The sequence below is a fragment of the Haliotis rubra genome, unplaced genomic scaffold, assembly GCF_003918875.1.
Source record: "Haliotis rubra isolate DU_JTF1 unplaced genomic scaffold, ASM391887v1 Scf66, whole genome shotgun sequence".
Taxonomy (NCBI): domain Eukaryota; kingdom Metazoa; phylum Mollusca; class Gastropoda; order Lepetellida; family Haliotidae; genus Haliotis; species Haliotis rubra.
The window spans coordinates 408,806-424,990 of NW_025767368.1; the positions used below are offsets into that span (position 1 = coordinate 408,806).

At 40.0% G+C, this 16,185-nt stretch overlaps 1 protein-coding gene and 1 long non-coding RNA gene across 2 annotated transcripts in view; both read right to left on the reverse strand.

Annotated features, from left to right (window-relative positions):
* Positions 1-1,920: 1,920 nt before the first annotated feature.
* On the reverse strand, positions 1,921-6,584 carry LOC124257352. The gene is made up of 2 exons (XR_006893253.1): positions 6,540-6,584; positions 1,921-6,480 (listed from the first exon to the last, which is right to left on the reverse strand). It is a non-coding gene; the product is annotated as an uncharacterized LOC124257352 (long non-coding RNA).
* A 701-nt stretch (positions 6,585-7,285) lies between these two features.
* The window catches only part of LOC124257351, a 40,222-nt gene continuing 31,322 nt past the window's right edge, over positions 7,286-16,185 (reverse strand). Inside the window, exons 2-5 of the mRNA XM_046691389.1 lie at positions 10,839-10,892; positions 10,215-10,275; positions 9,371-9,402; positions 7,286-8,133 (exon numbers count right to left, since the gene is read on the reverse strand). Of these exons, the coding sequence (XP_046547345.1) occupies positions 9,390-9,402; positions 10,215-10,275; positions 10,839-10,892 (128 nt within the window). The 3' untranslated portion in view covers positions 7,286-8,133; positions 9,371-9,389. The remainder of the gene's footprint in view (positions 8,134-9,370; positions 9,403-10,214; positions 10,276-10,838; positions 10,893-16,185) is intronic.

Here is a 16,185-nt window from a genome sequence, read left to right on the forward strand (position 1 = left end):
TGTCTGCGATCAGAGGAGTTTATTGGCGACGAGGGAAATGGGAAAGCCCCTTTGGTGGTGTAAAGCCCTAACAAAATAAAGAGAATATACGAGACTGCCTAGTCCAGTCTTATCTCGTCACGACAGGACGTCTACTGACAGACCCTGTAATGAAAAAGGACTTTTTGCTGATCCACCATGGATACACTTTAGGCCGAGTGTCTAGCAGACGTTGTGAAAATATTGCCTTCATGTTGTATCTGTTGAACTCGTGGGACAGACGACCACTGACTCGTGATTTCGTACATACCTACTTTACGCTGGAAAGTGTAACCATGGCAACTGTGACAACGATCTAACAAGAGATCAGAGATGAACTTCGGTAGTTCCATTTGACCTCCGAGGTTAATAAACAATATTGAACTGTAGGATATGCGAATGGGTTGATCATATATCAAACGAGATCACAGCTAAGTGACCACCCACAGACTAACTACCAAAGAGCTACAGGAATATATGGGCATCCTAACTGTAGTAAAGATCACAGGCTAAATAACTAAACTACGAGGCACAGGACAGGTTGTGTTTCTGACTTTAGTTCAGATGACGGACTAATTAGCTCAGTCTTCACGGTAGAAAGGTCGGCTGACCTCCTAACCATAGATTTACACACATGAACTAAGGACAAAATAAAAGGGCTGACCTCATATCATAAACGTGATCACAGTGTAATGTCATTGACGTTCTGAAGGACTTCGAGAATGGATAACCTCTGAGGTATTACAGGATCACAGGCTAGTTAAACAACTGGGGAATAGAAAAAGGGGTTGACCATTATTTAAATAAGTAACCAAGAGTTATACATTTGTCCGATCTTCTAACCAGAAGCGTGACCAGCTGCACAAAGGCTACTGATCTGTTCACAGGCGAGGGGGCGACTGACCTGACCTACTTACCATAGTGCCGTTATATACATCTAGCATTTACACTGCATCACGGAATACACATTAAACAATATTAAAGGTCATCTAACTCGGATATTGGAGAACATTACCGGAACTATTTAGCTTTGTGACAAACAAATATTGTATAGCTACACACAAGCTATAGACCCTTGGACAATAACATTATCGAGTTGCACTCCATAACTTATTCAATACAGAATATTTGAGACGGCATCATCGCATGCACCACGCCAGTTTCACAGGCCAAATTTGATCCCGGACTTGCTAGATTGGATCATACAAGTATATAATTCATGGCTTCTTTTTGGGATGGTGTGTTAACGGAAGCATTTGGCTGGACAAGACGTGTATATAGCATTCAAGCGCAAGGCAAACGTAATATTGGAGTATATAGGTTACGGGGAGTGGTATATCGTTTGATAGCGATACCTATACGGTTTTACGGCATGGGTTTGGCATCAAATATTTCTCATGAAAGTCGACGACGATTGTCCATCGGGTGATTGGGTTCTGTGACCCGGTTGACATTGTCTTTGCACCTCGTTACTTGGATTGTATGTTGTTTAACGCCGCACTCCGCAATATTACAATATTACGGTCTGTAAATAATAGAGTCTGAATCAGGCAATCCAGTGATCAACAGCATGAGCATCGATCTACGCAATTCGGACACATGTGTCAACCAAGTCAGCTAGCCTGACCACCCGATCCCGTAATTGGCCTCTTACAAGCATGGGTTTCTGGAGACCAATCTTAACTCGGAAGTACCTCGTTACTGGTTTGAATAGTCCACACTCAGCTACATCAGACCACAAAGATAGAGCTGGTATGCTCCTGGCAATGGCGTAAAACAGCATTCACTCAGTTCCCTGAAACACGTATTTCACCTTTAGATTAACAACTTTACCGTCTTTTTCATCTTTAACCCCATTTCTCAAACTAAATTTTCGTAAAATAAATTAACGACAGACACATATTTACAAATAATAAATAAAGGATAATTTATTCATAATAGTGTGTATAAAATATACAAAAATTACAAAGATATATGCTGCATATATGAAGCCGACCGAGGAAACAGTGATCACGGGAGTCACAACATGGGTCATGTAACAGCGGCAAAGGTAACAGTGGAAATGTCAGCGTTAACATCAACAGCTGGAAACAGCAACAATCATGAGTAGAAATGACATCAGTTCCTAGCCACAAACAGAAACTTAACATACAGGCAACGCACTTCGCAGGCAGGTAGTGGTTAACTCTGTCTGGCCAAGACATAGGTCTTGTGATGACTAATCTTATCTAACGAACAGTTCCCGGTTTTGAGATCACCATGGTAACTGGAGAAGTGAATTAAACCCCGTTAATCCGGTAACCTTAGGATGGTAACTGTTAGACGATATATACATACCATATATATATATATATACAGATGGTTATGTATTAAAGTCCCTTCACATACAGACACACACACCTATGTGCCTATATAGACAGGCTATTTGTATGGCTGTGTTTGTGTGTGTCTACATAAAGGAACTTTCATCCATAGCTATCATTATCTACCCTGTGTATAACGACAATTTCACCTGAAACAGTCCGGTTTAACAGGGCTCACTGCATGACTGTTTACACATATGTATAGTGAATCCAATCACTGTGTTTATTCACTGAGTCGTTATGCACTCTGTTGCTATTCAGATTATTAGCGACAGCACTAAGTGCTTGGTGCTGTTCAGCGGTTGCTAGTTTACAACTCAGCAACCATTGCCTCAACAAAGATTTAACATGTTCACTTCAAACTGATTGCGAAATTATCTTCAGTTGGTGATTGACTACATGTGTAGATCACGTTTCGAGTGAACTACGTTTGCATTGTCGAGTTCTACACACTTTAAGTTGAGAACGACTTGCAACATTTAGTGACCCTTGCGAAAGACTTGACAATTTCATATACTCATCTCCCTTTGTGATGGAGCAGCTTCAGTTTGTTCACATTGTGAAGGTTTTGCTGGAGGTCGTGAAGTGACAGACCTGCCAGTTCTAGAGATCAATAATTAATTTCACCTTGTGAAATTACTGTTATAAGTTCGCTTTGTGAAATATAGCCTCCCTTGGGCTTGGGTTAGTGAATACCTTGTGAGATACAAAGATAATCAAAAGTCAACAAAACACGCTAAAATGATCAGTGATTATGAGAAGATAATTAAACGTCAATGTAATGACCTTCACCTCGGAAAAGAGAAGCGGTAGATTCTGGATGACCCTGTGAGGAGATCTAGATGACACAAATACAACATTGGATCAAACATACACAGAAACACCAATACATCCCCAACAAACTAGGGAACATCAAATGACCTATACTTTACATTCTACGTGTCTACCGTTGTGCACACATTGTCTACATTCGTTGCTTGGTCCAACACTTAGTACCTCTACTCGTTGAGCAGTAATCTGTCTCGTCCTTGTGCTGAGTTATAATGCATCTTGTAGTTTTGACAGCTGTTGAGAGGATATGGATACAGCCAACTCTGCTTGTAACGAAATCGCATAAGACGAACAGTCAGATAAAACAAACCATTCTGAAAGATGTTACATACAGAGGCGCCTGTATAGGCATATGCATATGAGTGGCATAGTTTCGTGGAAACATTGACGTCAGTTGAGACGTCCAGTAATACACCAAAAGTTTGACAAACATGAACACATACTTTGCGAATTCCTAGACAAAAGACAAATGAGTCGAGTCTGATGTTCCAAAGAACACATAGTTTGTGAAATTTTTTGACAAAAATTAACAAAGAAATGATGTTTCTATGAGCACATACATGGCGACTACTTAGATAAAAGCAAATGAGTCTATTACCATGAAACAAATAGTTTACGAATTCTCAGACAGAAATTAACAAATGTCTGATGTTTCCATGTTTTGACGCAGTTTATGACCACGTCTGTTGTGATGGTTTCTGACACCATAGGGTCATGTTGGGCAACTGTGCTGGTTAGTATATGACCACGGCTGTTATGAAGGTGTCTGACACCATGGGGTCATGTTGACCAACGGTACTGGTCGGGATATGGCCACGGCTGTTGTCATGGTTTCTGGCACCATGGGGTCATGTTGACCAACGGTCCTGGTCAGGATATGACCACTGCTGTTGTGATGGTGTCTGACACCATAGGGTCATGTTGGCCAACTGTGCTGGTCAGGATATGACCACGGCTGCTGTCATGGTGTCTGACACCATGGGGTCATGTTGACCAAGGATGTTAGCACATGTTGAGACAGACATGGATGTTCTACTGTATATGGGTACATGAACAAACAGCAAATCCTGAAGTCCGAGCTGTTTAAATCATCATACATCCAAAAGGGCACTACAGAAATATTATTATTTGTTAGTTTGGAGTGAGTATGGTTTTACGCCTTTTCAGCAATTTTCCAGCAATATCATGGCGGGGGACACCATAAATGGGCTTCACACATTGTACCCACGTGACGAATCGAACCCGCATCTTCGGCGTGACGAGCGAACGCTTTAACCACTAGGCTACCCCACCGCCCCTGTTAGTCTGGAACCTCGCTAATCCGGACAATATTATTTGAAAAGATTCTGTCTGTATTCATAGATTTCAGAGAACGGTTCAGATGTAAAGATTTCATCCGTACCAAACACAAGATCAAAGAATAGATTACAAATTGCCACATTATTTTGGTATTCAGGGCATTAATTTTAGATGTGTCATTTCAACATATGTGTAGCAGAGCGTACTGAATACAGCCTCCAGCCTGTTACACGATAATAAATTATATTAATATTTTTATCAGCTTTGAACAGGTGACAGGATATGAATCCGCTACAAGGCCGATGTAACAATAGCCTGACGTCAATGAAGGTAACATTCTACATAGACTATGTACCACACAATGAATCACGTGCTGGCAGGTGATCACAGGAAGACCCAGTCCAGTGCATCTGCAAAGCTATGAGTAATACAATTTGCTGAACAGGCAACACCTGCTGAACAGTTCTATATAGAATCATGTGTGTAATACGTGCTCTACTGGGTGACTGGCATCTCACACCTACATAACCATTCTATCTGCACAATAAAGATTGACGGTATTCTATGTACATGGAATATAATACTTTCTAGTTTCAATCACATGTAATTACACTTGCAGAATTTGGCACATATATGTCTGCTAACTACAGTGGAAGCAAGAGGTGTCATAAAGAAAGCCGTGTGATGTAGCAATAAGGCGATAAGGCGTGGTACCTAGATGCATGCTAAATAACACCGATATCGACAAAATAGTAATATTGTTCGCGGTAATCATAAGTCTATACTATGAAATTGTTCAAAGTTAATAAGACGTAACTATCCTGACCATGAGCGATTCTTCTAACTAAACTTCAGCATTATAGACAGCATATCAACTGATCCTATTTAGAGCACTACGTGTATACAAGCGTGTTATACGTTCTTGGAGTGCATATCGGTATAATGGAAGAATCTGTAACATTTCTAACGATATTTGGAAACGTCGTAAAGGTTACCAACAACTTGACATCAATCGCTCTTCCCGTCCGTTCACATCCTCCTCTTCCTTTTCCTTCTTTCCTTTCTCATATTCTCGCCTTTTCCCCTTCCCTAAACTCCCTCACTCCATCCGTCCCAACCCTCTCTAATTCCTTTCCCACCGTCTCCCATTTCGTTCACACTATTTTCCTTCCAATCAAACCCTCCCTCCGACCGTTCCCATATTCTCTCCTTCAATTCGACGTTTACCCCTTTCTTTCCCGCATTATCTCTACATCGTTTCTCCTTCTCTCCCTCTTCCAGATATGTTCATATGGTATAATGTTTAACGACAAGTATCGACTATGGTATGTGCACCTAGCCATGTATATGTTCTGATGATATGATCACAATATATGATCAGTGATACACCCTGGTCATATCATCAGGGTATAATCAAGGACATACCCTGATGTCAGGATGAAAATGTCCTTTTACGAATACACTCTGATGGTCAGGTCAGAATGTCCTAATGAATGATTCACTCTCATAATATTATCAGAATGTTATAGCTAGGACATACTCTGATGATACCACTAGAATGTCCTAATGAATGATTCACTCTCATAATATCATCAGAATGTTATAGTAAAGGACATATTCTGACATCATCAGAATGGATTCCCTCATCAGAATGTCATAATAAAGGATGTGCTCTGATGAAATGATAAGGTTGTCTTTATCAAGGATACACTCTGATATCATCACATTATCCTAATCAAGGATTCACACTGATATCACCCGAACGCCCTGATCAAGGAATCACTCTGATAATATCATCACAAAGTCCTAATCAAGGATTCACTCTGGTAAAATCATCAAAATGTCCTTGTCAAGGATTCACTCTGGTAACATCATCACAACGTCCTGATCAAGGAATTGACTCTGATAATATTATCACAACGTCCTAATCAAGAATCACTCTGATAATATCATCACAACGTCCTATTCACTCTGATCAAGGATTCACTCTGATAATAATATCATCAATGTCCTGATCATAATATCAACGTCCTTCACTCTGATAATATCATCTGAATGTCCTGATCAATGATTCACTCTGATAATATTCCTATCATTCACAACGTCCTAATCAAGGTAATTCACTCTGATAATATCATCACAACGTCCTGATCAAGGATTCACTCTGATAATATCATCACAATCGTCCTAATCACTCTGAACGAATCAACATTCACTCTGATAATATCATCTGAATGTACTGATCAAGGATTCACTCTGATAATATCATCACAACGTCCTGATCAAGGATTCACTCTGATAATATCATCACAACGTCCTGATCAAGGATTCACTCTGATAATATCATCACAACGTCCTAATCAAGGATTCACTCTGATAATATCATCACAACGTCCTGATCAAGGATTCACTCTGATAATATCATCACAACGTCCTGATCAAGATCATATCATCACAACGTCCTAATCAAGGATTCACTCTGATAATATCATCACAACGTCCTAATCAAGGATTCACTCTGATAATATCATCTGAATGTCCTGATCAAGGATGTGTCATGCTTAACGACATGTAAGGTATGATCAGGTTATTCATGTCAATGATATTCTGTGATAGCATGACGTTCAAGGTTAATGTTGTGCTGAATGACTCTCGTCAACGGAAGATAGCTTGATATAGCCATAGGCACGATTTGAGCAGGGTGAATTCAAATGAACAGGCATGATAGGAATTGTTTAACAAATGAGTATTAATAAAATATACAAACACCACAAAAGATATCAACAGATATATATATAAAAATAATTATGCAATTCAAAACTGTGGCAACTGAAACAAACGCCACGACATTTTGCACAAAAATAGAACGAGTGAGCAGAAACGTATATAAGCAGAATATGACTGATCCCACAGCGGGTCAGTCAGAATATGACTGATCCCACAGCGGGTCAGTCAGAATATGACTGATCCCACAGCGTCAGGCGTCACACAGAACACAAGCACCTCAGCTACCTCATCGGGTGCTGTTGGTGGCATCCCTCCTCAGAAAAACACACTGGTGACGTCAGACATAGCACATTGAGTAGCACGAATATGGGGTACGTGGTGTCATTTCCCAATTCACGATCCGACTGATAGCCCATCATCATCATAATCATTATCAGAACAATGTGGTCTGCATTGTTCGCTCATCAGTTTCTATGTTTATATATCGTTACCAATTTTCCAACTTGCAGTAACTTCCTGATATGCATAACGGCCAAAATTCATTCCTATTTAATTGGTCTTTCCCAGTTTGGCTTGACGTTGTCTGTTTGGCAGTTGATGTTAACCATAGTCCTATTTGGTCCAAGATGTGTGTGGATATCTGTATATATAGTGCATTCTCCATCACCTACATCGTGGTAGAATCACATGGGTTAGCTTGTGTTGCAGTGTTGCGCACATTTTACATATCCCGCACGTCCATGACGTGGAAGATGTCGTTGTCACCAGCGTTAATCCGTCACAAAAGACTAAGTGTTTGAGCACAGCTGTATATCTGAGCTTGCAGATCACAAACCAATACACAGGCTCCAGCTGTTTGATCCATTTGCATAATGTGTCCATTTACCGTGCAACACTGAAACAAAACAAACATGGATGAATTATATGTCAGTGGTTGTTGTTTGAGGAAAACCTAGAGAACATGATTAACATGCCGAATATATATTGCATATTGTTGGTTCCTGTTCGTGAGTATCCACTCAAATAAAACTTATTCTATGCATATAAATAAGGACCATTCAAGTTTATAGGCTATTACACAGCCTATAGTCAGTCATAATGTAACATATCCCATGAATATATATAGAGCCACTTATGTTTATAAGCTATTACACAGCCTATTGTTTAATTACATTTCAAACTTCTGAACCCACGTCACATCAAAGCGATATATGAAGGCCTGTTGTTGTATGCCGTATCAGCACTACCCGTGGGGATCCAGGTTAGAATTGATCTTCAGTAACCGTTGCTTTTCGTAAGAGGCGACTTACGGGATCGGGATGTCAGGCTCACTGACTTGGTTGACAGATGTCATCGTATCCAAAATTGCGCAGATCGATGCTCATGCTGTTGATCACTGGATTGTCTGGTCAAGACTCGATTATTTACAGACCACCACCATGTAGCTGGAATATTGCTGAGTGCGGCGTAAAACTAAACGTCACTCACTCTAGGTATCAACACTGGCAACAGTAACTGTGACATATTGCTGTCTGTCGTGTTCTGACTTGTGAGGCCGGCATAATTCCTCGTTTTCGAATTCCTTGAATATTTTGAATGAACAGCTGTTCAGTCACTCTGGAGACTTGAAATCTTTCGAAATTGAAATTTCAACAATTCAAAAACATCAATCTCTGTTTGCTTTACACGAGTAAAATGAAATGTTTTTGTTCCCCATCAGAGCATTATGAGAGTGCGAGAAAATTGCAAGGTGACCTTTCTATGCCCCCCTTATTCATAAAACCAAGAGAAGATCCGGTTGGAAGTGGTCTTAAGCATGCTTGTCGTATTTGATTGCTAACTAGATCGATCAAATCAATCAATCAATGATTGATTGACTGATAAACCAAAGCTCAATTATTTACAGACCACAGTCATTAGCTGGAAGATAACCCAGTGGGACGTTAAACAACAAACATGAAACATGGTTTTTCCTTGTCAAATCTTTTTTATTTTTAAGGCAGTTTGATGGAAGGTAGATAGATCGGTCACACCAAATAGTCTACATTATCGAAATAATAATCATTTTGTCAGTGGATTACAAGTAGTATTATCATTTACGTCACCTCTTTACTCAGAAGACGCATACTCACCCATTCCAGGACCACGCCCTCAATGGTTGTCCCTACAACAAGAACGTGGTGTAGTACGCAAACCATATTGCAATCATTCAGCCCTCTTCACCAAATGACGCTCTTAGATTTAAGCTAGATATATTAAAAAACGTTTTAATGTTTTCAGTTTTTCAATTGGAATTTAAGTTAGCTGGACCCCCTTTGAGATATGAAAGCGTGACATAAAGGTTTTCCTCTTGTAAACACACGGCAATATGATCTGGCTTTCTAAAGTTTGTTTAAGAGTCAGAATTCTCGGTATCCCATTGCGTTAAGTATCTTGATAATGGTTTGAAGATTTTCAGCTGGAGTAATCACGTCTCCAGCTTTAGTCGATTCATTTCCTTCTTTGTACCTAGATTTGATTGTGAGAAAAATGTTCAAATTACACCGCGACTCTTTCTCGCAAAACATATCCTATTTGCACATAGATTGGATTGTGAAGGAATGTCCTCTTACACCCAGGAACGAGTATGGCGCTTACAAACGGCAAAACCATAATGAGAGCGAATCTGGAATTAGAATCCACTCAAATTGCGGCGCCTTGGTAACCCGTGCCCCAGATAACGTCAGAGGCGTGTTGAGGAGAGCTACTGGACTAACGCTTAGTAACCCTGAATATATATATAATATCGATAGCAACAAATAAATCCATTTAAATTGAAAAGGAGCCCTAGTGAGTTGGGACCTGAACCTGAGGAAATCTAGACTTGCTTCGTTTAGTGATTTAGCATAGCAGGGATGGCAAGGTGGAAGGGAAAATATTGTGGTTCAGGGACTGTGAGACAGACTAGAGGGGTACATGCTGACAATGTCTACCTACCAGTCCATATCCACCGCAAACCGCTTTTGTCGAACCACTGTTGATCCAGATGCATTGTTAGCTGGAACAAACAACATGATTGAGAATGATCTGCCTCAAATGGGAAATTTCGAAATATTTATCCTCGTAATCGCTCGATAAAATTTCTACATAAAAGTATATAATGAAAACATCATGTATTTTACACTGCGATCAGCCAGTTCACGCTGTATGTGGACGTTGTTAATATCATTGCTTTTTGACAAGGTAAGCTCGTAGATGGAAGTGGGATCACAACCTCAGCCGTCGGGCGATGGTAACATACAGACGGGTCTCACATCGTACAGCGTTTGCCATAACGCCGGAAACCTGCGTATATGACTCCCCAAAACATGTCCATGACTCACTCTCATGACACAAGGAGTCATGATGACTCCTAAATTTTTATGCCTAGGGAAAACACTTATCATGACCAGCCAACCCTCGTCACCTTCACAGCATTCATGACATACTGGGGACCGATTCTGTCCTGGAATTACGACAATATGGAATTCATTATGCCTCTCGTGGAGTCATTTCAGGAACAAACATGGAGGAGAAAAGGCAATTGTCTTGACAATCGACTGTTTTAAGTAAATCTATCACCTTCGGCGAGGATGTCGGCGCCTCTTCGCATATCGATGTTTTCAGGATCACCGACTGAAAAGAGAAAACACGCTAATCAGAATTGTGGTACATTTGATGACCTAAAGCATGTACCATTTTACCCCGTCAACCAATTTTTCGAAACGACACTCATGATAGATGTTTAATTAACAAGTACTGAGATTGGTTGGTTTGCTGTTTAATGCCGCACTCAGCAATACTGCAGCTATTTGGCAGCGGTCTGTAAATAATCGAGTCTGGACCAGACAATCCAGTGATCAACATCTTGAGCATCGTTCTACGTAATTGGGATACGATGACATGTGTCAACCAAGTCAGTGAGCTTGACCACCCGATCCCGTTAGTTGCCTCTTACGACAAGCAACGGTTACTAAAAACCAATTCTAACCCCGAACTTCACGGGTAAACAAGTATTGAGAGAACACTGAAGACTGATAAAGACTTATCTGCCCATACCATTGAAAGAGGCCAATATATTTATCACCTTTTATACTTCTACATCTATCAACATGTATCACGCCAAATTAATTCTTCGGAAAACATGGAATTGACCAAACAATTTGTATGTCTCTGTATTTTGTGTCTGTCGCATATAGTTGCAGCATATTTGTGTTCATGTTCGTATTCCGTTCTATATGTCGATGTTGGTAAGCCTTGTGGGTAAAGTGTTGACACGTCAAGCCGAAGGCCGGTCCCGTTACCCATATGAGTATAATGTGTCAAGGCCATTGTCCCCGTCGTGATATTACTGGAATATATATTGCTAACAATGGCGTAAAATTATACTCAATCACTAAATATCTTCGGAATCGCCATAAACAGCATTTCAGACGTGAGTAAAATGCAACAGCAGGGTCAGCCTCAGTACTACAGCAACTACTTCTACATCCTCATCGACAAGGACAAGTTGACTATAAAGACTGCATGATCTGACGTGATCTCGTGATACTTGAGGAGTGGACCTCGGACACTTGATTATATCCAGCTGGGTGTATTCTGCCTGGTATTTACATGAGGACCTATGCCATTACGTGCGTATATTGGCGACTTGGTGAATGCTAAAAACTCAATTACCCTTTACTCTGCAAAGTGGCCCCGCGTCTATTTGAAAAGCCATCAGGGCAACGTGTCTAACGGAGGAGATGCTCTGATGGTTCCAACAGAAGCTTGCTGTAAAAGACTGAGTAATGCGGTGGTGACGCCTGAAGGTGTTTCCTTGCTGTAGATAACTGTAGTAGGGCATCGTGAGCCAGAAACACTTGTAGGTGTTACTACAGACCACAGCAGTATTGTGATGTTTGGGTAAGTGTGTCACATACACCTGTAGGTGCTACTACAGACCACAGCAGTATTGTGATGTTTGGGTAAGTGTGTCACATACACTTGTAGGTGTTACTACAGACCACAGCAGTATTGTGATGTTTGGGTAAGTGTGTCACATACACCTGTAGGTGTTACTACAGACCACAGTAGTATTTGTGATGTTTGGGTAAGTGTGTCACATACACTTGTAGGTGTTACTACAGACCACAGCAGTATTGTGATGTTTGGGTAAGTGTGTCACATACCCTTGTAGGTGCTACTACAGACCACAGCAGTATTGTGATGTTTGGGTAAGTGTGTCACATACACTTGTAGGTGCTACTACAGACCACAGCAGTATTGTGATGCTTGGGTAAGTGTGTCACATACACTTGTAGGTGCTATTACAGACCACAGCAGTATTGTGATGTTTGGGTAAGTGTGTCACATACACCTTGTAGGTGTTACTACAGACCACAGCAGTATTGTGATGCTTGGGTAAGTGTGTCACATACACTTGTAGGTGTTACTACAGACCACAGTAGTATTGTGATGTTTGGGTAAGTGTGTCACATACACTTGTAGGTGTTACTACAGACCACAGTAGTATTGTGATGCTTCGGTAAGTGTGTCACATACACTTGTAGGTGCTATCATAGACCACAGCAGTATTGTGATGCTTGGGTAAGTGTGTCACATACCCTTGTAGGTGTTACTACAGACCATAGCAGTATTGTGATGTTTGGGTAAGTGTGTCACATACACCTGTAGGTGTTACGTTAGATCTCTGCAATCTTGTGATGCTTGGGTTAACAGTTAACTGTAAACCTCAGCAATAATATAATGTGTGATTAAGTTTTTCAGATACACGCCAATATATAACACCAATAGCTACAATTCCCGACTAGAGAATAACATTCACTAATATCAACAATTCCTGACTGGAGTACAACACTTACCAATACCAACAATTCCTGACTGGAGTACAACACTTACGATACCAACAATTCCTGACTGGAGTACAACACTTACGATACCAACAATTCCTGATTCGAATATAACACACACCAATACCAACAATTCCTGACTGGAGTACAACACTTACCAATACCAACAATTCCTGACTGGAGTACAACACTTACGATACCAACAATTCCTGATTCGAATATAACACACACCAATACCAACAATTCCTGACTGGAGTACAACACTTAATTGTATTGAACACTATCCTCAATATAACACCATACACTCAGTAATTGTATTGAACACTATCGTCAATATAACGATATATACTCAGTAATTGTATTGGACACTATCTTCAATATAACACCGTACACTCAGTAACTGTATTGAACACTATCGTCAATATAACGATATATACTCAGTAATTCTATTGGACACTATCGTCAATATAACGATATACAATCAGTAATTGTATTGAACACTATCGTCAATATAACGATATACAATCAGTAATTGTATTGAACACTATCGTCAGTAAAACGATATACACTCAGTAATTGTATTGAACGCTATCTTCAGTATAACGATATACAATCAGTAATTGTATTGAACACTATCGTCAATATAACGATATACACTCAGTAATTGTATTGAACGCTATCTTCAGTATAACACAAAATATACTCAGTAATTGTATTGGATTCGATAGTAACGTCAATATGGCACCACACGCTCGGTAACGATACAGCTGAACTATATCAATATAAGCATGATGTTTGTATACGTGGAACATGTCATGTTTATGGAAATATACCGACATGTCTCTTTGTTAAAACTGCCTGGCACTGAAAGCCCGAAATACTCACATATGACTATGTGGCATACAACAATACTAACTCTATTGGCCATGGACTGCAAGACTGCTTTTGAACGGAAAGAATCACGTGTAAAAAATGGAACAGCACGAGAATGTTCAAACAAACAAACAAAAGAAATCGATGTCGGCAGTGTTTGCAAAATCTGTTGCAATGGATTGGGGAGATATTCGTCCAATGTACAGTACGCGTGACATTTACTATTCTTATTACATCGAAAACGCATTGTTTGTATACAACAAGTTGAGCCAATAAACCATGGTATTATGGAACAGATTGCATATGAAGCGCGTGTCGCGTAGACCTGCCCCACAATGAGATCGCATCGCTACGACAGTCGTAAGTCTATACTAAAGTTATTATCACCATATGATGGCTCTAATCAGCACAGTAATGGGTGCCGTTATACAAAGCGATCTCAGCGCTGAGATCATTGTAACTAGTGTACTTTAACATAGGCTTACGGTCATACCACAAAGTGATCTTAGAGCTATGGTGATCGTAACTCCCTTATTTTAACATAGGCTTACTCTCATACCACAAAGTGATCTTAGAGCTAAGATGATCGTAACTCCCATATTTTAACATAGGCTTACTCTCATCCCACAAAGTGATCTTAGAGCTATGGTGATCGTAACTCCCATATTTTAACATAGGCTTACTCTCATCCCACAAAGCGATCTTAGAGCTAAGATGATCGTAACTCCCATACTTTAACAGAGGCTTACTCTCATCCCACAAAGCGATCTTAGAGCTAAGGTGATCGTAACTCCCTTACTTTAACATAGGCTTACTCTCATCCCACAAAGCGATCTAAGAGCTAAGGTGATCGTAACTCCCTTATTTTAACATAGGCATACTGTCATACCACAAAGCGGTCTTAGAGCTAAGATGATCGTAACTCCCTTTTATTTTAACATAGGCATACTGTCATACCACAAAGCGATCTTAGAGCTAAGATGATCGTAACTCCCTTATTTTAATATATAGGCATACTGTCATACCACAAAGCGATCTTAGAGCTAAGATGGTCGTAACTCCCTTTATTTTAACATAGGCATACCATACCAATAAAGCGATCTTATTTTAACTATATAGGCATACTGTCATACCACAAAGCGATCTCAGAGCTAAGATGGTCGTAACTCCCTTATTTTAATATAGGCATACTGTCAAACCACAAAACGATCCTAGAGCTAAGATGATCGCAACTCCCTTATTTTAATATAGGCTTACTCTCATCTCACAAAGCGATCTAAGAGCTAAGATGATCGTAACTCCCTTATTTTAACATAGGCATACTGTCATACCACAAAGCGATCTTAGAGCTAAGATGATCGTAACTCCCTTATTTTAAATATAGGCATACTGTCATACCACAAAGCGATCTTAGAGCTAAGATGGTCGTAACTCCCTTATTTACTGTCATACCACAGGCGATCTTAGAGCTGTGGTCGTAACTCCCTATTTTAAATTAGGCATACTGTCATAAGCGATCTTAGAGCTAACTCCCTTTATTTTAACATGATCTGTAACTCCCAGAGCTATGGTGATCGTAACTCCCATATTTTAACATAGGCTTACTCTCATCCCACAAAGCGATCTTAGAGCTAACGTGATCGTAACTCCCATTCTTTAACATAGGCTTACTCTCATCCCACAAAGCGATCTTAGAGCTAAGATGATCGTAACTCCCTTATTTTAACATAGGCTTACTCTCATCCCACAAAGCGATCTTAGAGCTAAGATGATCGTAACTCCCTTATTTTAATATAGGCATACTGTTATACCACAAAGCGATCTTAGAGCTAAGATGGTCGTAACTCCCTTAATTTTTTATAGGCATACTGTCAAACCACAAAGCGATCCTAGAGCTAAGATGATCGTAACTCCCTTATTTTAACATAGGCTTACTCTCATCCCACAAAGCGATCTTAGAGCTAAGGTGATCGTAACTCCCTTACTTTAACATAGGCTTACTCTCATCCCACAAAGCGATCTTAGAGCTAAGGTGTTCGTAACTCCCTTATTTTAACATAGGCATACTGTCATACCACAAAGTGATCTTAGAGCTAAGATGATCGTAACTCCCTTATTTTAATACAGGCATACTGTCATACCACAAAGTGATCTTAGAGCTAAGATGGTCGTAACTCCCTTATTTTAATATAGGCATACTGTCA